The sequence below is a fragment of the Mustelus asterias genome, chromosome 11 (genome assembly GCF_964213995.1).
Source record: "Mustelus asterias chromosome 11, sMusAst1.hap1.1, whole genome shotgun sequence".
Taxonomy (NCBI): domain Eukaryota; kingdom Metazoa; phylum Chordata; class Chondrichthyes; order Carcharhiniformes; family Triakidae; genus Mustelus; species Mustelus asterias.
In genome coordinates this window covers 62,973,623-62,996,834 of record NC_135811.1, presented here as the reverse complement: position 1 = coordinate 62,996,834, position 23,212 = coordinate 62,973,623, and the positions used below count along the sequence as shown (strand labels likewise).

Sequence of the window (23,212 nt, the reverse complement as noted above, 5' to 3'; positions counted from 1 at the left end):
TCATCCTATTCCTTTTATATATATATATATTCATCCTATTCCTTTTATATATATATATTCATCCTATTCCTTTTATATATATATATATTCATCCTATTCCTTTATATATATATATATTCATCCTATTCCTTTTATATATATATTCATCCTATTCCTTTTATATATATATATATTCATCCTATTCCTTTTTATATATATATATATTCATCCTATTCCTTTTATTTATATATATATTCATCCTATTCCTTTTATATATATATATATATTCATCCTATTCCTTTTATATATATATATATTCATCCTATTCCTTTTATATATATATTCATCCTATTCCTTTTATATATATATATATTCATCCTATTCCTTTTATATATATATATATTCATAATATTCCTTTTATATATATATATATTCATCCTATTCCTTTTATATATATATTCATCCTATTCCTTTTATATATATATATATTCATCCTATTCCTTTTATATATATATATATTCATCCTATTCCTTTTATATATATATATATTCATCCTATTCCTTTTATATATATATTCATCCTATTCCTTTTATATATATATATATTCATCCTATTCCTTTTATATATATATATTCATCCTATTCCTTTTATATATATATATATTCATCCTATTCCTTTTATATATATATATATTCATCCTATTCCTTTTATATATATATATTCATCCTATTCCTTTTATATATATATATATTCATCCTATTCCTTTTATATATATATATATTCATCCTATTCCTTTTATATATATATTCATCCTATTCCTTTTATATATATATATATTCATCCTATTCCTTTTATATATATATATTCATCCTATTCCTTTTATATATATATATTCATCCTATTCCTTTTATATATATATATATTCATCCTATTCCTTTTATATATATATATTCATCCTATTCCTTTTATATATATATATATTCATCCTATTCCTATTATATATATATATATTCATCCTATTCCTTTTATATATATATATATTCATCCTATTCCTTTTATATATATATATATTCATCCTATTCCTTTTATATATATATATTCATCCTATTCCTTTTATATATATATATTCATCCTATTCCTATTATATATATATATATTCATCCTATTCCTTTTATATATATATATATTCATCCTATTCCTTTTACATATATATGTATTCATTCTATTCCTTTTATATATATATTCATCCTATTCCTTTTATATATATATATTCATCCTATTCCTTTTATATATATATATATTCATCCTATTCCTTTTATATATATATATATTCATCCTATTCCTTTTACATATATATATATTCATCCTATTCCTTTTACATATATATATATTCATCCTATTCCTTTTACATATATATATATTCATCCTATTCCTTTTACATATATATATATTCATCCTATTCCTTTTATATATATATATATTCATCCTATTCCTTTTACATATATATATATTCATCCTATTCCTTTTACATATATATATATTCATCCTATTCCTTTTATATATATATATATTCATCCTATTCCTTTTACATATATATATATTCATCCTATTCCTTTTACATATATATATATTCATCCTATTCCTTTTATATATATATATATTCATCCTATTCCTATTATATATATATATATTCATCCTATTCCTTTTATATATATATATATTCATCCTATTCCTTTTACATAAATATGTATTCATTCTATTCCTTTTATATATATATTCATCCTATTCCTTTTATATATATATATATTCATCCTATTCCTTTTACATATATATATATTCATCCTATTCCTTTTATATATATATATATTCATCCTATTCCTTTTACATATATATATATTCATCCTATTCCTTTTATATATATATATATTCATCCTATTCCTTTTATATATATATATATATTCATCCTATTCCTTTCATATATATATATATATTCATCCTATTCCTTTTATATATATATATATTCATCCTATTCCTTTTATATATATATATATTCATCCTATTCCTTTTACATATATATGTATTCATTCTATTCCTATTATATATATATATATTCATCCTATTCCTTTTATATATATATATATATTCATCCTATTCCTTTTATATATATATATATTCATCCTATTCCTTTCATATATATATATATATTCATCCTATTTCTTTTATACATATATATATTCATCCTATTCCTTTTATATATATATATATTCATCCTATTCCTTTTATATATATATATATTCATCCTATTCCTTTTACATATATATATATTCATCCTATTCCTTTTATATATATATATATTCATCCTATTCCTTTTATATATATATATATATTCATCCTATTCCTTTCATATATATATATTCATCCTATTCCTTTTATATATATATATATTCATCCTATTCCTATTATATATATATATATTCATCCTATTCCTTTTATATATATATATATATTCATCCTATTCCTTTTACATATATATGTATTCATTCTATTCCTTTTATATATATATTCATCCTATTCCTTTTATATATATATATATTCATCCTATTCCTTTTATATATATATATATTCATCCTATTCCTTTTATATATATATATTTATTCATCCTATTCCTTTTATATATATATATTCATCCTATTCCTTTCATATATATATATATATTCATCCTATTCCTTTTATATATATATATATATTCATCCTATTCCTTTTATATATATATATATTCATCCTATTCCTTTTATATATATATATATTCATCCTATTCCTTTTATATATATATATATATATTCATCCTATTCCTTTTTCACCAATTTTCAAGCATTGCAGGTGATACAACTCGCTGCTTAAAATACTTTCTTCTCGTCTCCCCTCTGGATTTTTCATTGATTATCTTGTAGCTATGTCCTCTGGTTACTGATCCTGATGTCATTGGAAACTGTTTCCCCTTATCCATACTGAAATCCTTCAGAGAATCATAAGAACATTAGAGCATGGAATGAGGCATTCAACCTGCCACTTTCATGCTGCCTCTCTGCAACTCACCCCAGTCCTACTGGGGTGAGTTGCAGAGAGGCTGAGGGGTGATCTTATAGAGGTCTATAAAATAATGAGGGGCATAGATCAGCTAGATAGTCAATATCTTTTCCCAAAGGTAGGGGAGTCTAAAACTAGAGGGCATAGGTTTAAGGTGAGAGATACAAAAGTGTCCAGAGGGGCAATTTTCTCACACAGAGGGTGGTGAGTGTCTGGAACAAGCTGCCAGAGGTAGTAGTAGAGATGGGTACAATGTTGTCTTTTAAAAAGCATTTGGATAGTTACATGGGTAAGATGGGTATAAAGGGATATGGGCCAAATGCAGGCAATTGGGATTAGCTTAGGGGTTTAAAAAAAGGGCGGCATGGACAAGTTGGGCCAAAGGGCCTGTTTCCATGCTGTAAACTTCTATGACTATGACTTTGACCATCTCTTCAGCACTCTCTATAATGCCTTCACATTTTTCTTAAAGTGCGGGGTCCAGAACTAAACACAGTACTCCATAACGTATCATAACTTCCTTGTTTTTGTACTCCATGACCCTATTGATAAAGCCCAGGATTCCATATGCTTTATTAGCCACGTTCTCAAACTGCTCTGCAATCTTCGATGATTTGTGCACATATATCCTCAGGTCCCTCTGCTCCTGCATCTCCTTTAGAATTGTACCCTTTATTTTGTATTGTCTGACCACATTCTTCCGATCAAAATGAGGCACTGTACACTTCTCTGCATTATCAGAGAATCATAGAAAGGGTTACAGTACATAAGTAGGCTTTTAGGCGCATTGTGTCAATACTGCACCTCTGAAGGAGAAATTCATCTCGCTTGGCCTTCTCCCAAAAACCTTGCACATTCTTACTTTCAAGATAATAATCTAATTTCCTCTTGAATGCTTAGGGGATGTGATGGCCTGGACTATTTAATCCAGAAACCCAGCTAATGTTCTGGGGATCCCGGGTTCGAATCCCACCAAGGTAGATGGTGGAATTTGAATTCAATAAAAAAAATTGGAATTAACAATCCACTGATGCCCATGAAACCATTGTCGATTGTCGGAAAAATCCATTTGGTTCACTAATGTCCTTTAGGGAAGGAAATCTGCCTTCCTTACCTGGTCTGGCCTCCAGCTGGACTCCAGAACCACAGCAATGTGGTTGACTCTCAAGGCCAAGCACTGTTGTCTCACAGCACCAAGGACCCGGGTTCGATTCCTGGCTTAGGGCACTGTTTGTGTGGAGTCTGCACGTTGTCCCTATGTTTGCGTGGGTTTCCTCTGGATGCTCCGGTTTCTTCCCACAGTCCAAAAGACGTGCTGGCTGGGTGCATTGGCCATGCTAAATTCTCCCTCATTGTACCCAAACAGGCACCGGAATGTAGCAACTAGGGGATTTTCACAGTAACTTCATTGCAGTGTTAATGTAAGCCTACTTGTGACACTAATAAATAAACGTAAACAAGGCAACTAGGGATGGGCAATAACTGCTGGCCAGCCAGTGACACCCATGTCCCAGGAATGAATTAAAAAATTGAACTTACTTCCAACACACTCTCCAACAGTGTGTTCCAGATCCTAACTACTTGAATAGATTTCAATTTGACATTTGTCCACCCATTCCACCAATCTGTCTCTGAATATTTGAAGTTTAACACGGTCCTCCTCACACTTCACAGTACTTCCCAGTTTGTGTCATCGCAAAGTTTGAAATTATGCTTCAAAGTACACCAAAGTCCAGGTCATTCATGTATAATCCAGAGGCCCAGGCTAATAAGACCGTATGACTTCGGAATAGATATAGGCCATTCAGCCCATTGTGTCTGCTCTGCCATTCAATACGATCATGATGATAATCTTCAACTTCATTTTCCCGCCTTATCCATATAATCTTCGATCCCCTTACTGATTAAAAATCTGTCTATTCTCTGGGGACATGGGTTCAATTCCCACCATGACAGCTGGTGGAATTTAAATCCAATGAATAAATCTGAAATTGAAAGCTACATTCATTAATGGTGACTGTGGAACTATCATTGATTGTTCTAAACCCCATCTGGTTCAGTAATGTCCTTTCGGGAAGGACTCCAGACCCACAGCAATATGTTTGACTCTTAACTGCCCTTTGAAATGGCCCAGCAAACAGTTCAAGGGCAGTTAGGGATGGGCAACAAATGTTGGCATTGCTAGCAACACCCACATCCAATGGAAAGACTAAAGAAAAATCAGGTAGAGCTGACCCCAATTCCCGCTGCACACATATAGCTCTCCACAAGCAATACAAATTGGTAAAATTATGGCTGAATTCTAACCATAACCATTGTTACATCAGCAAAAATAAAGGTAAATTTAACAAAAATATTTTACCAAAAATAAGGTTGAGAGTTCTGGGTTCTGAAATGTTTTGTTTTAGCCTGATACGGTCCTGCCTTAAACTCTTTCTTATTTACCAGATTTGAAAAAATGATCAGTGGAATGTATCTGGGTGAGATTGTCCGCACCATACTGATTAACTTCACTAAACAAGGGATTTTATTTCGAGGTTTTATCTCACATGCTCTAACAAGCAAAGACATTTTTGAAACCAAATATTTGTCTGAGATAGAGAGGTAAGGAAAGGTAGCAGTTTAAAACTTCTGTCATGCTCCTCATTGCTTTGACACAACATTTTAGCCATTAAGAATATTTACACAGTGAATGCAAATAGCACCTTTTGGGTCCTCAATGCTTCAAAGTCAATGAATTACACTTTAAATCAGGGTTATTTGCCAACGGTCAATGACATTTAACAAATTATCTGACCACAGTGACCGCTTGGCTTTGCTCCAAGTTCGTGAAATCCTTCAGAATCTTGGCCTGGACAGTACCTGTGAAGACAGTATCCTTGTGAAAGAAGTGTGTGGTGTTGTTTCTAAGAGAGCAGCCCAGCTCTGTGGCGCCGGAATGGCTGCTGTCGTTGAAAAAATAAGGGAGAACCGGGGTTTGGATCATCTGAAAATTACAGTCGGTGTCGATGGAACGCTCTATAAGCTGCACCCACAGTAAGTGCTTTCACCAATTCCAATGCTGCAATAACGAATGACTGTGTTGAAAAATGTTTTGCGTAACAGTTTGCAAATTAAACAGTTGTGCAGTACCATACCAACCAAACAGAAAATATGTAAAGAATCAGCTGACAGAGTGCTAATAACCAGTGAGTTTAAATTGGGAACTAAGTGAGAGTGAATTTGATGCAGAACAGTAACAACCTCTGTATTCCAGAGCTTAAGACTCCAGCAACTGAAGGCACAACCTCCAATGGTGGAGAAATTAAAAGTGGGGATGATCAAGATGCCAGAATGAGAGAAATGAAGACATTTTGGAGGGTTGTGTGGGTAGAGATTATAAAGCTAGGGAAGAGGTCATGATTGGAAAGGGAGTCTAGCAGGAAAGACAATGAAACAGCAATGGCAGGAGTTTTGGGGAGTTATTCAGGAGGCACAACAGAAATTCATCCCAAGGAGGAGGAAACATGCTAAGGGGAGGACGAGGCATCCATGGCTGACGCGAGAAGTCAAGGACAGAATAAAAGCAAAAGAAAAAGTATACAAAGTGGCAAGGATTAGTGGGAAGCCAGAAGATTGGGAAGTCTTTAAAAGCAAGCAGAGGACAACTAAAAAAGCAATAAGCGGGGAGAAGATGAAATATGAGTGTAAGCTAGCTAGTAATATAAAAGAAGATAGGAAGAGTTTTTTTTAATTTATAAAAGGTAAGGGAGAGGCAAAAACTTGGGAAATAAGGAAGGGCAAGTGACAGAAGTGTTAGTGAGGGATCACTTTGGGACCGGTGACCATAATTCCATTAGTTTTAAGATAGCTATGGAGAATGATAGGTCTGGCCCAAAAGTTAAAATTCTAAATTGGGGCAAGGTCAATTTTGATGGTATCAGGCAGGAACTTTCAAAAGTTAATTGGGGGAGTCTGTGGGAAGAAGTCTTAAAGCGCATCAAGGTAGATAAATCGCTGGGACCTGATGAAGTGTATCCCAGGACATTGTGGGAGACTAGGGAGGAAATTGCGGGTCCCCTAGCAGAGATATTTGAATCATCGATATTGATGATATCGGGTGAGGTGCCTGAAGATTGGAGAGTGGCAAATGTTGTGCCTTTGTTTAAAAACGGCTGCAGGGAAAAGCCTGGGAACTACAGGCCAGTGAGTCTCACATCTGTGGTAGGTAAGTTGTTGGAAGGTATTCTGAGAGACAGGATCTACAGGCATTTAGAGATGCAAGGACTGATTAGGGACAGTCAGCATGGCTTTGTGAGTGGAAAATCATGTCTCACAAATTTGATTGAGTTTTTTGAAGGGGTAACCAAGAAGGTAGATGAGGGCAGTGCAGTTAATGTTGTCTACATGGATTTTAGCAAGGCCTTTGAGAAGGTACCACATGGTAGGTTGTTGCACAAGGTCAAATCTCACGGGATCCAGGGTGAGGTATCTAAATGGATACAAAATTGGCTTCTTGACAGAATAAGAAGTCTCACAACACCAGGTTAAAGTCCAACAGGTTTATTTGGTAGCAAAAGCCACTAGCTTTCAGAGCGCTGCCCCTTCATCAGGTGAGTGGGACCTCTGTTCACAAACAGGGCATATAAAGACACAAACTCAATTTACAGAATAATGATTGGAATGCGAGTCTTTACAGGTAATCAAGTCTTAAAGATACAGACAATGTGAGTGGAGAGAGCGTTAAGCACAGGTTAAAGAGATGTGCATTGTCTCCAGACAGGACAGTTAGTGAGATTTTGCAAGTCCAGGCAAGTCGTGGGGGTTACAGATAGTGTGACATGAACCCAAGATCCCGGTTGAGGCTTTCCTCATGTGTGCGGAACTTGGCTATCAGTCTCTGCTCAGCAACTCTGCGCTGTCGTGTGTCGTGAAGGCTGCCTTGGAGAACGCTTACCCGAAGATCAGAGGCCGAATGCCCGTGACCGCTGAAGTGTTCCCCAACAGGAAGAGAACACTCTTGCCTGGTGATTGTCGAGCAGTGTTCATTCATCCGTTGTCGTAGCGTCTGCATGGTCTCCCCAATGTACCATGCCTCGGGACATCCTTTCCTGCAGCGTATCAGGTAGACAACGTTGGCCGAGTTGCAAGTGTACCGTGTACCTGGTGGATGGTGTTCTCACGTGAGAACATAAGAACATAAGAAATAGGAGCAGGAGTAGGCCATCTAGCCCCTCAAGCCTGCTCCGCCATTCAATAAGATCATGGCTGATCTGATAGTGGGTTCAGTTCCACTTACCCGCCCGCTCCCCATAACCCTTAATTCCCTTAATGGTTAAAAATCTATCTATCTGTGACTTAAACACATTTAACAAGGTAGCCTCTACTGCTTCATTGGGCAGAGAATTCCAAAGATTCACTACCCTCTGGGAGAAGTTGTTCCTCCTCAACTCTGTTCTAAATTGACTTCCCCGTATTTTGAGGCTATGCCCCCTAGTTCTTGTTTCCATTGTAAGTGGAAATAACCTCGCTGCTTCTACCCTGTCTAGCCCCTTCATTATCTTATATGTCTCTATAAGATCTCCCCTCAACCTTCTAAACTCCAATGAGTACAGGCCCAGTCTACTCAATCTCTCTTCATAAGCTAACCCCCTCATCTCCGGAATCAACCTGGTGAACCTCCTCTGTACCCCCTCCAAAGCTAATATATCCTTTCTTAAATAAGGGGACCAAAATTGTACACAGTACTCTAGGTGCGGCCTCACCAGTACCCTGTACAGTTGCAGCATGACCTCCCTGCTTTTATACTCCATCCCTCTCGCGATAAAGGCCAACATTCCATTTGCCTCTTGATTACCTGCTGCACCTGCAAACTGAGTTTTTGCGATTCATGCACAAGGACCCCCAGGTCCCTCTGCACAGTAGCATGTTGTAATTTTTCACCATTTATATAGTAGTCCATTTTACTATTATTCCTTCCAAAGTGGATAACCTCTGTAGCCTCAGGACTTTCCAAGCAGCAATGTCTGTGCTCACTAATGCATGGGTTCTGAGTATGTGTTACTGGGGGGAGGCTGTGTTGCTGGGGGGGGCATGGGAGGGGATGAGGAGATCAGTAATGTTGGGGGAGTCCAATGTCCATGGGGGCAGGTGGAGATGGGGGCCATATGTAAGTGGGTTTGGGGTGGGGGGAGGTGACGTGTTACCACTCTGCCTGCGATTGGCGGGGGAGGGGGGGGGGTTCACTGCCACTCTGCCTGTGATCGGCGGGGGGGGAGGGGGGTGTTCACTGCCACTCTGCCTGTGATCGGCGGGGGGGGGGGGGGGGGGGGGGGGGGAAGGGGGGGTTCACTGCCACTCTGCCTGTGATCGGCGGGGGGGGGAAGGGGTTCGCTGCCACTCTGCCTGTGATCGGCGGGGGGGAGGGGGGGAGGGGGGGTTCACTGCCTGTGATCGGTGGGGGCGGGGTTCACTGCCACTCTGCCTGTGATCGGCGGGGGAGGGCCATCGATCTGAGCAGAGTCACTGAGCAGAGACTGATAGCCAAGTTTCGCACACATGGGGCCGGCCTCAACCGGGATCTTGGGTTCATGTCACACTATCTGTAACCCCCCACGACTTGCCTGGGCTTGCAAAATCTCACTAACTGTCCTGGCTGGAGACAATACACATCTCTTTAACCTGCGCTTAACCCTCTCTCCACTCACATTGTCTGTCCCTTTAAGACTTGATTACCTGTGGAGACTCGCATTCCAACTATTATTTTGTAAATTGAGTTTGTGTCTTTCTATACCCTGTTTGGGAACAGATCTCCCACTCACCTAATGAAGGAGCAGCGCTCTGAAAGCTAGTGGCTTTTGCTACCAAATAAACCTGCTGGTCTTTAACCTGGTGTGAGACTTCTCACTGTGCTTACCCCAGTCCAACGCTGGCATCTCCACATGATGTAGACAGGAGCATATTCTCCACTATGCTTCCTAAAGTCAATGACTATTTCCTTCATTTTGCTGACATTGAGGGAGAGATTATTGTCGCTGCACCAGTTCACTAGATTCTCTATCTCTTTCCTGTACCTCGTCTCTTCATTGAGATCCGACCCATTACAATGGTGCCATCAGCAAACTTGAAAATCGACTTGGAGGGGAATTTGACCACATACATAGGTGTATAAGGAGTACAGTAAGGAGCTGAGGACACTGGTGTTGAGGAGGAGACCATAAGATATAGGAACTGAATTAGCCCATTCGGCCCATTGTGTCTGCTCCGCCATTCAATCATGGTTGATATGATTCGCGTCTCCATTCTCCTGCCTTTTTCCCGTAACCTCTGATCCCCTTATTGATCAAGCATCTATCTAGCTCTGTCTTTAAGGCACTCAATGACCTGGCCTCCATTGCCCTCTCTAGCAATCAGTGCCAGAGATTCACCATCCTCTGACTGAAGAAATTCCTCCTCATCTCAGTTTTAAAGGAACGTCCCTTCACTCTGAGGTTGTGCCCTCGAGTTCTAGTCTCTCCCACTAGTGGAAACATCCTCTCCACGTCCACTCTATCTACGCCTCTCAGTATTCTGTAAGTTTTAATTAGATCCCCCCACATCTTTCTAAACTCCGAGTACAGACCCAAACTCCTCAACTGCTCCTCACATGACAAACCCTTCATTCCTGGGCTCATTCTTGGAAACCTTTTCTGGACCCCCTCCAAGGCCAGCACATCCTTCCTTAGATATAGGGCCCTAAACTGCTCACAATATTCCAAATGGGGTCTGACCAGATGATCGTGGAGGAGGTGTTGTTGCCTATCATCAATGATTGTGGTCCATGGGTTAGGAAGTCTAGGATCCAGTCGCAGAAGGAGGATCCAAGCCCCAGGCCCCACGGAATTTGGAGATGGGTTTTGTTGGAATAATGGTGTTGAAGGCTGAGCTGCAATCAATAAATAGGAGTCTGATATAGGTGACTTTGTTATCCAGGTATTTTTGGGTTGAGTGTATGGCCAGGGAGATGGCGTCTGCTGTGGACCCGTTGCGGTGATGGTGAGTTGTAGTGGATCCAGGCAATCTGAGAGGCTAGAATTGATTGATGCCATGACTAACCTTTCGAAGCACTTCATGAGGATGGATGTTAGAGCCACCGGGCGATTGTCGTTAAGGCATGCTGCCTGCTTTTCTTTGGGGTGATGGTCATCTTCTTGAAGCAAATAAGGACCTCAGATTGGTGTAAAGTGAGGTTAAAGATGTCTGCAAATACCCTGGCAGCTGGTGAACACAAGATCTGAGTGCTCATCTGGGTACCCCATCCGGGCCAGTCACTTTCTGTGGGTTGACTTTCGAGAAGGTTGATCTGACGTCTGCGATGGTGAACTCCAATACTGGTTCAGCCGAGGCTTCAGGGTGGAAGGCCTGCTTTCGCTGACTTCTTGCTCAAAACGGGCATAGAATGCATTGAGCTCATCAGGGAGGGATGCATTGATGCCGGCGATTTTACATACCTTCATCTTGTAGCCGGATATGTCTTGCAGACTTTGCCTTAGTCGGTGGGAGTCTGCGTGGCTAGCCTGGGACACTATCTTGGTCCGGTATTGTCTTTTGGCATCTTTGATGGATCTTCTTAGATCATATCTGGTTTTCTTGTATAGGTCAGTGTCGCCTGACTTGAACACCTTAGACTTGGACTTCAGCAAGCAGTGGATATCCCTGTTCATCCATGGTTTTCAGTTGGGAAGCACATGCATTTGCTTCTTTGGCACACAGTCTTGTACACACTTACTAATGACGTCAGTTACTGTGGTGGCATACTCGTTCAGGTTGGTTGCTGAGTTTTTAAATATTAACCAGTCCACTAGCTCAAAGCAGTCCTGCAGATCATCATCCGATTCCTTAGACCAACATTGCATGACTTTCTATATCGGATTCTCCCAAGATTTCCCATGTAAGTCGGGAGCAAGAACTCAGCCTTGTGGTCTGATTTGCTAAAGTGTGGGCGGGCGATAGAGCGGTAGGCAGTTTGATGTTTGTATCGCAATGGTCAAGGATGTTTCGCCCTCTGGTGGAATCTTGGTAGGACACTTGATAGAACGCTCGGCCTTGTTGAAGTCCCCGGCCACACTGAACAAGGCCTCGGGATGTTTCGTCTCAAGGCTATCTGTGGTGGTGTATATTTCGTCCAGCCTAGTCTTCAAGTCCGCATGGGGTGGGATGTAAACTGCTGTCAGGATGACAGAGCTGAACTTCCGCGGAAGGTAGTAGGAGCGGCATTTTAACATCAGGTATTCTAGGTCCGGAGAGCAGAAACCCGCCAATGTTGCTACGCCTAGGCACCAAGAGGTGTTGATTAGAATGCAGACCTCACCTCCCCTAGCCTTACCTGAGGCCACTATATGGTCCATTCGGTGGCCATTAAGAAGCTGTCTGGTTGCAGGGCACAGTCTGGTGAAGCAGGAGTGAACCATATCTCCGTGAAACAGAGTACACAGCAGTCCCTCAGTTCCCTTTAAAAAGTGAGTCTGACTTTAAGTTCGTGATTGTTTTCGCAAAAGCATAACTGTCACAGTGAGCACTAAAACCATAATTATAATTCTGACACCAAAGAAGACAACCTGCTACAGGTCTTGCCAAAGAATATGCAGAAAATTATGATGAAGATCCAGAACAAACAAAGGAATTGAAAAGCTCCCTTGGAACAGAAAGGTATACAATTGGAAACTCTGGAAAGAGTGGTGAGCATACCACTTCTCAGCAGAAGGTGGAGTTGGACTGCCTAACAGAGGAACTAAGGCCAATTAACAAGGGGACAGAGATACAGTGACCCTTCTGAATGGTCCTGATCTCACATGATCTCAGGGACAGGTTCTCTCAACGTTCTGGAAAAGGATTACTTCATTTTGATGTTTTGTGACTCCGAAAAGCAAAAGAAATGTTTGGACTCGGTGAAGAAAATTAAAAAGCAAGTGGTTTGTGTTAGTTTGCATCAAGTGTAAAGTTTTACCCTCCAGATCCTGCCTAGCTCTTTGAACACAGTAAGAAGTTTAACAGCACCAGGTTTAAGTCCAACAGGTTTATTTGGTAGCAAAAGCCACACAAGCTTTCGGAGCTCCAAGCCCCTTCTTCAGGTGAGTGGGAATTCTGTTCACAAACAGGGCATATAAAGACACAAACTCAATTTACATGAATAATGGTTGGAATGCGAATACTTACAGCTAATCAAGTCTTTAAGAAACAAAACAACGTGAGTGGAGAGAGCATCAAGACAGGCTAAAAAGATGTGTATTGTCTCCAGACAAGACAGCCAGTGAAACTCTGCAGGTCCAGGCAACTGTGGGGGTTACAGATAGTGTGACATGAACCCAATATCCCGGTTGAGGCTGTCCTCGTGTGTGCAGAACTTGGCTATCAGTTTCTGCTCAGCGACTCTGCGCCGTCATGTGTCACGCAGGCCGCCTTGGAGAACGCTTACCCGAATATCAGAGGCTGAATGCCCGTGACCGCTGAAGTGCTCCCCAACAGGAAGAGAACAGTCTTGCCTGGTGATTGTCGAGCGGTGTTCATTCATCCATTGTCGCAGCATCTGCATAGTTTCCCCAATGTACCATGCCTCGGGACATCCTTTCCTGCAGCGTATCAGGTAGACAACGTTGGCCGAGTTGCAAGAGTATGTACCGTGTACCTGGTGGATGGTGTTCTCATGTGAGATTATGGCATCTGTGTCGATGATCCGGCACGTCTTGCAGAGGTTGCTGTGGCAGGGTTGTGTGGTGTCGTGGTCACTGTTCTCCTGAAGGCTGGGTAATTTGCTGGGGACAATGGTCTGTTTGAGGTTGTGCGGTTGTTTGAAGGCAAGAAGTGGGGGTGTGGGGATGGCCTTGGCGAGATGTTCGTCTTCATCAATGACATGTTGAAGGCTCCGGAGGAGATGCTGTAGCTTCTCCGCTCCGGGGAAGTACTGGACGACGAAGGGTACTCTGTCCACTGTGTCCCGTGTTTGTCTTCTGAGGAGGTCGGTGCGGTTTTTCGCTGTGGCACGTTGGAACTGTTGATCAATGAGTCGAGCGCTATAACCTGTTCTTATGAGGGCATCTTTCAGCGTCTGGAGGTGTCTGTTGCGATCCTCCTCATCCGAGCAGATCCTGTGTATACGGAGGGGATGGTTTCTTTAACGTGTTTAGGGTGGAAGCTGGAGAAGTGGAGCTTCGTGAGGTTATCCGTGGGCTTGCGGTACAGTGAGGTGCTGAGGTGACCGCCCTTAATGGAGATGCGTGTGTCCAAGAGTGCAACCGATTCTGGAGAATAGTCCATGGTGAGTCTGATGGTGGGATGGAACTTGTTGATGTCATCATATAGTTGTTTCAGTGATTGTTCACCATGAGTCCAAAGGAAGAAAATGTCATCGATGTATCTAGTGTATAGCGTCGGTTGAAGGTCCCGTGCGGTGAAGAAGTCTTGTTCGAACCTGTGCATGAAGATGTTGGCATATTGAGGTGAGAATTTGGTCCCCATGGCTGTTCCGTGTGTCTGGATGAAGAACTGGTTGTTGAAGGTGAAGATATTGTGGTCCAGGATGAAGCGGATGAGATGTAAAATTGCATCTGGAACACGGTACATACTCTTGCAACTCGGCCAACGTTGTCTACCTGATACACTGCAGGAAAGGATGTCCCGAGGCATGGTACATTGGGGAAACTATGCAGACGCAGCGAAAACGGATGAATGGACACCACTCGACAATCACCAGGCAAGACTGTTCTCTTCCTGTTGGGGAGCACTTCAGCGGTCACGGGCATTCGGCCTCTGATATTCGGGTAAGCGTTCTCCAAGGCGGCCTTCGCGACACACGATGGCGCAGAGTCGCTGAGCAGAAACTGATAGCCCAGTTCCGCACACACGAGGACGGCCTCAACCGGGATATTGGGTTCATGTCACACTATCTGTAACCCCCACAGTTGCCTGGACCTGCAGAGTTTCACTGGCTGTCTTGTCTGGAGACAATACACATCTTTTTAGCCTGTCTTGATGCTCTCTCCACTCATGTTGTTTTGTTTCTTAAAGACTTGATTAGCTGTAAGTATTCGCATTCCAACCATTATTCATGTAAATTGAGTCTGTGTCTTTATATGCCCTGTTTGTGAACAGAATTCCCACTCACCTGAAGAAGGGGCTTGGAGCTCCAAAAGCTTGTATGGCTTTTGCTACCAAATAAACCTGTTGGACTTAAACCTGGTGTTGTTAAACTTCTTACTGTATTTACCCCAGTCCAAAGATGTGCGGGTTAGGTTGATTGGCCATGCTAAAATTGCCCCTTAGAGTCCTGAGATGTGTAGGTTAGAGGGATTACTGGGTAAAATATGTAGGGATATGGGGATAGGGTCTGGGTGGGATTGTGATCGGTGCAGACTCGATGGGCCAAAGGGCCTCTTTCTGCACGGTATCTGTCTGTCTGTCTGTCTGTCTGTCTGTCTGTCTGTCTGTCTATCTATCCATCCAACACCGGCATCTCCACATCATAGCTCTTTGAAGACATTACTAGAATTTACAATTTACAATTATGACAACGCAATTGAGCTCGGACTTGGAATCAAAGCAGGATCAAGAACTGAAGGAGGTTTTAAAAAGAAAGAAGAAACAGTATGTTGAGAAAAGGAGGCAAAGGGAATGTGATTGCCGATGCTTTACCGTGACTTTGACGAAAGAAGGAGGAATGCTCAATGGTGGAAGAAAAGGACTGAAATGGACTATACTACTGTTATATTTGCATGCTTAGATTTAATAAAATGTGTGTGTGTACTCGAATACTTATAGTGTGAAACTCGAGTTTTTGAAAAATGAAGCCGACTTCTTACTGCCAACTAATTTTGTTGATCGTAAGATTTACAAATTACCTTGTGATGATGCTGTCAATGAGAGAGTGACCATTCTGGGTGCAAAGCAAAGGGTCTGTTTGTGATGCTTTCTGGGATTTTCAGTGTTCTCGTTTTTATCGATTGCAGGAGAGTAATCATAGAATCATACAGCGCAGAGGAGGCCCATCATGTCCACACCAACACATTAGAAACACCCAAACTCCCACCCAACCTCATATGCCAGTACTTGGCCCATAGCCCTGAACGATAAGATGTGCCAAGTGTTCATCCAGGTACTTTATAAAGGGTGAGACAACCCGCCTCTGCCACCATCCCAGGCAGCGCATTCCAGACTGTCACTACCCTCTGGGTTGTGCTGGTTGTGACTATCCAATTAGGAAGGAGTAAGAGAGCCTACGTTTAGGAGATCTTTTCTAGCCCATACCCATGTGGGGTGAGCAGATGACATCTTAAAAAGACCCATGGATTGTTAGCCTGTCATGGGGGAGGGGTTTGTGTGGGCCAGTGAAGATGTGGAGATGCCGGCGTTGGACTGGGGTAAACACAACAAGAAGTCTCACAACACCAGGTTAAAGTCCAACAGGTTTATTTGGTAGCAAAAGCCACTAGCTTTCGGAACAGGCTGTTCCTTCGTCAGGTGAGGATGAGGGTATAGTTGGGTGGATTAGCAAATTTGCTGATGACACCAAAGTCGGTGGTGTGGTAGACAGTGAGGAAGGGTGTCGTAGTCTGCAGGAAGACTTAGACAGGTTGCAAAGTTGATGAACTTTAAACCAGTCTACTGAATTGAAAGAGAAAAAAAGAGAGAACACTTACCAACACTCACCAATACCAATAGTTACCCACTGAGATCCAAATTCCCGATAGCCTTACTCTGGCTGTGGTCTTACTCTGGATGAGGAGTTCTGGACACCCCCATCATTGGGAACATTCTTTCTGAATCTACCCTGTCAAATCCTGTTAGAATTTGATAAGTTTCTATGAGATCCCTTCTCTTCTAAACTCCAGTGAATATAATCCTAACTGAAGGGGCTCAGAGCCTCGAAAGCTTGTGTGGCTTTTGCTACCAAATAAACCTGTTGGACTTTAACCTGGTGTTGTTAAACTTCTTACTACATGTGACTCCAGAGCCACAGCAATGTGGTTGACAATATGGTCAACAAGGGCAATAAATGCTGGCCATCCAGCGATGCCCAAGTCCCATGAATAAATAAAAATATTTTATTTGTTGCATTAAGAACTACTCCGTTGTTTAGTGATATAATTGGCAAAATAGTCCATTCTAGTACTGTTTTTTATGCAGCTTGGTACGATACCAAAACACTTGTAGCATTAACACTGAGTATTTTCGAATAAGTCACTGAGGCACGGAAATTGGCACTATCCTGTACTATATTAGTTTGGGAAAACTGTTAATGCTGAATTCATTCAAGTGGTTCAAATGAGAATTTCAAATGCTTCTCCCACCTTGCTTTCTCAGAGGTTGTCACATTTTCTTCACAATTTCATATTTCTCTTTCAGTTTTTCCACACTGTTGCAAAACACAGTGAAGGACCTGGCTCCAAAGTGTGACGTGACATTTGTGATTTCTGAAGATGGCAGTGGGAAAGGTGCAGCCATCATTGCAGCAACAGCAAAAAAATCCGGGAAGAATGCCTAGCAATAAAACGATAAAACCAAATCCACTTATTCCACGTTACAGAAACTGGAGACTGGTCGTTTCATTATAGTATTAGCTGATAAATTCTGTATAACTTTATTATTCAGATTGGAGATATTAAAACATAAATGTGTTTATGATATAATTTTGAAAATCACTTCACCAACAAGTGCCTATCTTTTGGGGTTTTTCCAATATCTTTAATGGGGAAATTGCCAATGAAGATTGCCTACTTTTCACAAATAATTAATTTGAATTTGAAAATTAGCTTTCACTGGTCTTTTATTGATCAGTATTAGTGAATCAATAGTTCCTGACTCGTGGTGCCTCAACTAGACTAGAGTAGCCAAAGAGAGTACTGTAATTCCACAAAGCAGTTTCAGTCAAGTTCCTAATGGATCAGTAAAAGATCTATCTGCCTGGGTATGTTTCTGATCAGTGCAAATGGTGTCGTTTCTGCAAACATTACTTTCATTAAAGGGATGACATTCCTATGCATGTTAACAATGATCCAAAATAAAATTGGGAAAATGGAAAAACAATATTTATACGTAAAATATTCTTTGTAATGGTTCTGAATATCTTTTGGACTGAAAGTGTATGTTTAGAACTCAAGATTTTGTGAATGTTTCCCTCCTCGATTAACTGTGTTGATTCTTACTTCCACATGTATTTGCATATCGGGTACAATTTATTATTCTTCATCTGTCAGCTATTGACAGGCTGGCCCACTGACAGGCACTGCTATTGATAGTCCAGACTACTGACAGCACAGCATATTGACACTAACATTTTAGGACTGAGGTGAGGAGAAATTTCTTCACAGAGTGGTGAATCTGTGGAATTCACTACCACAGAAAGTAGTTGAGGCCAAAATGTTGTGTGAATTCAAGAAGGAATTAGATATAGGGATCAAGGGGCATGGGGGAAGGCGGGATCAGTGTATTGAGTTTGATAATTAGCCATCATAATGAATGGAGCAGCAGGTTTAAAGGGCCAAATGGCCTACTCCTGCTTCTATTTTCTATGTATGTTTCAACGATGTACGGCTCAAGACAGTGCAGCCCACTGATGGCACAGCTGAAATAACTCCTCAGAGGCCAGTCGTTCAGTGCTGCCGGCCGACAATGTAACTATTCACTTTAGAGCCATTGATAGCAAATTTCAGCATCAGTCACTGAAAGAAAGCACACAGGTTCAGCAGGCAGGAAAGAATGCAAATGGCAAATAGTATGTTGGCATTCATAGTGAGAGGATTTGCATATAGGAATAGGGATATTTTACTGCAATTGTATAGGGCATTGGTGATTTGATTTATTATTGTCACATGTATTTACAGTGAAAAGTATTGTTTTTTGCGCACTATACAGACAAAACATACTGTTCATAGAGAAGGAAACGAGAGAGTGCAGAATGTAGCATTACAGTCATAGCTAGGGTGTAGAGAAAGATCAACTTAATGCAAGGTAAGTCCATTGAAAAGTCTGACAGCAACAGGGGAAGAAGCTGTTCGAGTCAGTTGGTACGTGACCTCAGACCTTTGTGTCTTTTTCCCGAAGGAAGAAGGTGGAAGAGAGAATGTTTGGGGTGCGTGGGGTCCTTAATTATACTGGCTGCTTTGCCGAGGCAGTGGGAAGTGTAGACAGAGTCAATGGATGGGAGGCTGGTTTGCGTGATGGATTGGGCTACATTCACGACCTTTTGTAGTTTCTTGTGGTCTTGGGCAGAGCAGGAGCCATACCAAACTGGAATACAACCAGAAAGAATGTTTTCCATGGTGCATCTGTAAAGGTTGGAGAGAGTCGTAGCTGACATGCCAAATTTCCTTAGTCTTCTGAGAAAGTAGAGGCGTTGTTGGATTTTCTTAACTATAGTGTCGGCATGGGGGGACCAGGACAGGTTGTTGGTGATGTGGACACCTAAAAACTTGAAGCTGACGACCCTTTCTATTTCGTCCTCATTGATGTAGACGGGGGCATGTTCTCCTTTACGTTTCCTGAAGTCGATGACAATCTCCTTCATTTAGTTAACATTGAGGGAGAGATTATTGTTGCCACACCAGATTCTCTATCTCATTCCTGTGCTCTGTCTTGTCATTGTTTGAGATCCGACCCACTACGGTGGTGTCGTCAGCAAACTTGAAAATCAAACTGGAGGGGAATTTGGCCACACAGTCATAGGTGTATAAGGATTATAGTAGGGGGCTGAGAACACAGCCTTGTGGGGCACCGGTGTTGAGGATGGTCGTGGAGGAGGTGTTGTTGCCTATCCTTACTGATTGTGGTCTGTGAGTTAGGAAGTTCAGGATCCAGTTGCAGAGGGAGGTGCCGAGGCCCAGGCCACGGAGTTTGGAGATGAGTTTCGTGGGAATAATGAGCTGTAGTCAATAAATAGGAGTCTGACATAGGTGTTCTTGTGATCTAGGTGTTCCAGGGTTGAGTGCAGGGCCAGGGAAATGGCATCTGCTGTGGACCTGTTGTGGCGATAGGCAAACTGGTGCTTCGAAGCTAACCTTTCGAAGCACTTCATAATGATAGATGTCAGAGCCATCGGCTGATAGTCATTAAGGCACGCTGCTTGGTTTTTCTTAGGTACCGCGATGATGGTCGTCTTCTTGAAGCAGATAGGGACGTCAGATTGTTGTAAAGAGAGGTTGAAGATGTCTGTGAATACCTCCGCCAGCTGATCCGCACAGGACCTGAGTGCACGTCCGGGTACCCCATCCGGGCCAGTTGCTTTCCGTGGGTTGACCTTCAAGAAAGCTGCTCTGAAATCTGCAGTGGTGACCCCAGATACAGGTTCTTCCAGGGTGGAGGGCATGCTCTCGCTGACCTCTTGCGCAAAACGGGCATAAAATGCATTGAGCTCATTGGGGAGGGATGCGTTGGAGCCGGCGATTTTACATGCTTACAGGTGTGAGACCACACCTGTAGTATTGTGTGCAGTTTTGGTGTCCTTATCTGAGGAAGGATGCCCTCGTTATAGAGGGAGCACAGCGAAGGTTTACCAGGGTGATTCCTGGTGTGGCAGGTCTGTCATATGAGGAGAGACCAAGTCAGTTAGGATTATATTCACTGGAGTTTAGAAGAGAAGGGATCTCATAGAAACTTATCAAATTCTAACAGGATTTGACAGGGTAGATTCAGAAAGAATGTTCCCAATGATGGGGGTGTCCAGAACTCCTCATCCAGAGTAAGACCACAGCCAGAGTAAGGCTATCGGGAATTTGGATCTCAGTGGGTAACTATTGGTATTGGTGAGTGTTGGTAAGTGTTCTCTCTTTTTTTCTCTTTCAATTCAGTAGACTGGTTTAAAGGTCAATAAGCAACTTGAGCATTTAAAAATGTTAACCTGTGTGTGAGTCATCTCAGCTCACCTCAGCTGTATTTAAGGCAGAGTTTTTTTTTGCAAGTGCACGACTAGTGAGCTTGTGCATGACCAGTGGGAGAGAGACTTCAGCTGGAGTGAGACCACAGCCAGAGTGAGACTATTGGGAATTTGGAGCGGAGGGGAAAGAGGTGCTTTCTGCTTTGTTTCCTTGCTTTCTAACTTTTAAATCCTAGGTTTGGTCTTGCCCTGCTGCAGTAATGAGGACACAAGGGAAACAGCTGATTGGTAAGTAGTAAGGTCAGGTAAGTATTTAATTGTTCTATCACTTATAGTTTCAGAGGTAATTCTTGTGGTTTATAGTTTGTAAGGGTTATATTCGGAAAAGTGATGTCTGTGCTAAATTCCAAGAAAAACACTGCAAAACTAATTTTTAAAAAATTAATTAACAAAGTAGAGATGGGTAGGTGATGTGCTGTAACTGTATGATGCGGGAGCTGGCAGATCCCATTGGGAGCTGCAGTGACCACATCTGCAGCAAGTGTTGGTGCTCATGGAACTTCGGCTCAGAATTGATGGGCTGGAGTGTGAGCTTCAGAAGCTGCGGCACATTCGGGAGGGGGAGAGTTACTTGGATGCTTTGTTTCAGGAGGCAGTCACATCTGGTAGATCCAGTTCCTCAAATTTGATCAGTGGTTAGGGACAGCAGGGTGTGACTGCAAGTGAGGCAGGTAGAGGGATCTTGAATTCAGGAACGGAGGAGCCTCAGCTCTTGACCTTGTCTAACAGATACGAGGTACTTTCTCCTTGTGTGGACGAGGAAAAAGGCTGTAGAGAGGAGGATGAGCCAACAGACCACTGCAACTTGTTACAGGGGGCCATTCAAGAGGGCGGAGCATAAAGACAAGTGGTAGATATAGGGGATTCTATAATTAGGGGGATTGATAGCATCCTTTGTAAGCAGGATCGAAAGTCCTGGAATGTTGCCTGCCTGATGCCAGGGTGAGGGACATCTCTGACCAACTTGAAAACATATTGGAGTGGGAGAGGGAGGATCCAGATGTTGTGGTTCACGTTGGGACAAACAACATAGGCAAGACTAGGAAAGAAGACCTGTTGGGGCATTATTAGGAAGTAGGAACTAAATTAAAGAACATGTCCTCAAGAGTTATCCATGGATTACTACCCGAGCCACGTGCAAATTGGCATAGGAATCATAGAATAGAATCATAGAATCCCTACAGGGCAGGAGGCCATTCGGCCCATCGAGTCTGCACTGACAACAATCCCACCCAAGCCCTATCCCTGTAATCCCCTGACACTAAGGGAAAATTTAGCATGGCCAATCAACCTAACCCGCACATCTTTGGACTGTGGGAGGAAGCCGGAACACCCAGAGGAAAGCCGTGCAGACACGAGGAGAATGTGCAAACTCCACACAGTCACCCGAGGCAGGAATTGAACCCGGGTCCCTCAAGCTGTGAGGCAGCAGTGCTAACCACTGTGCCATCTTGCCGCCCCAAAATGCAGTGCCAATTAATAGATAGCAAAGAAAGCCAGCAGGTGGGATGAGAAAATTAGGGAAGTGAACATGTGGCTAAAGGAGTGGTGCGGGAACGAGGGGTTCTATTTCATGGGGCGCTGGCATTAGTAATGGAACAGGAGGGGTCTGTACCGTAGGGACAGTCTTCACCTGAACCGATTTGGGAACCAGGAAAGGACAAATAAGATGGTCACAAGGACTTTAAACTAGCAAGTTTGGGCGGGGGGGGGTAAAACTACAAGTAGTATAATAGTTCATGGGAAACAACGCAGCAGGTTAGCATTGGGGAGCTGGATTCAACTGCATGAAAAATTATGGAAAAAGTTAAAAAGAAAGAGAGGTGAATAGAAGTTCAAGTCTTCAGAATAAATAACAGGACAGAGAGTTTGGAAACGGTTAGGAATCTACCTTCTGGCACAGCAGATAAGGGGATGACAATGAGAAGGGTGTCGGTTAATGCAGGACTGAGTGTTGTATTTGAATGTGCACAGTACACAAAATAAAATAAATGAGCTTGCAGTGCAGATTGAAATTGACGGGCACAATATGGGCATCAGAGACATGGCTGCAAGGGTTATCAGGGCTAGGAGCTAAATACCCAAGAATACACATCTTTGGAAAAGATAGGCAAGTAGGCAGAAGGGTTAGGGTTGCCTTGTTAGTTAGAAATGAAATTAAATCGATAGCAAGAAACAATGTTAGTTCAGAAGATGTAGAATCTATGTGGGTAGAGTTCAGGAACAGCAAAGGTAAAAAGACCGTGATGGGAGTTACGTATAGGC

General features: G+C 41.9%; 1 protein-coding gene across 1 annotated transcript in view; it reads left to right on the top strand.

Moving 5' to 3' along the window:
* Positions 1 to 18,068, top strand: part of LOC144500252 (hexokinase HKDC1-like) — a 127,903-nt gene extending 109,835 nt beyond the window's left edge. Inside the window, exons 8-10 of the mRNA XM_078222928.1 lie at positions 5,515 to 5,670; positions 5,869 to 6,102; positions 17,422 to 18,068. Of these exons, the coding sequence (XP_078079054.1) occupies positions 5,515 to 5,670; positions 5,869 to 6,102; positions 17,422 to 17,560 (529 nt within the window). The 3' untranslated portion in view covers positions 17,561 to 18,068. The remainder of the gene's footprint in view (positions 1 to 5,514; positions 5,671 to 5,868; positions 6,103 to 17,421) is intronic.
* The last annotated feature ends 5,144 nt before the right edge of the window (positions 18,069 to 23,212 follow it).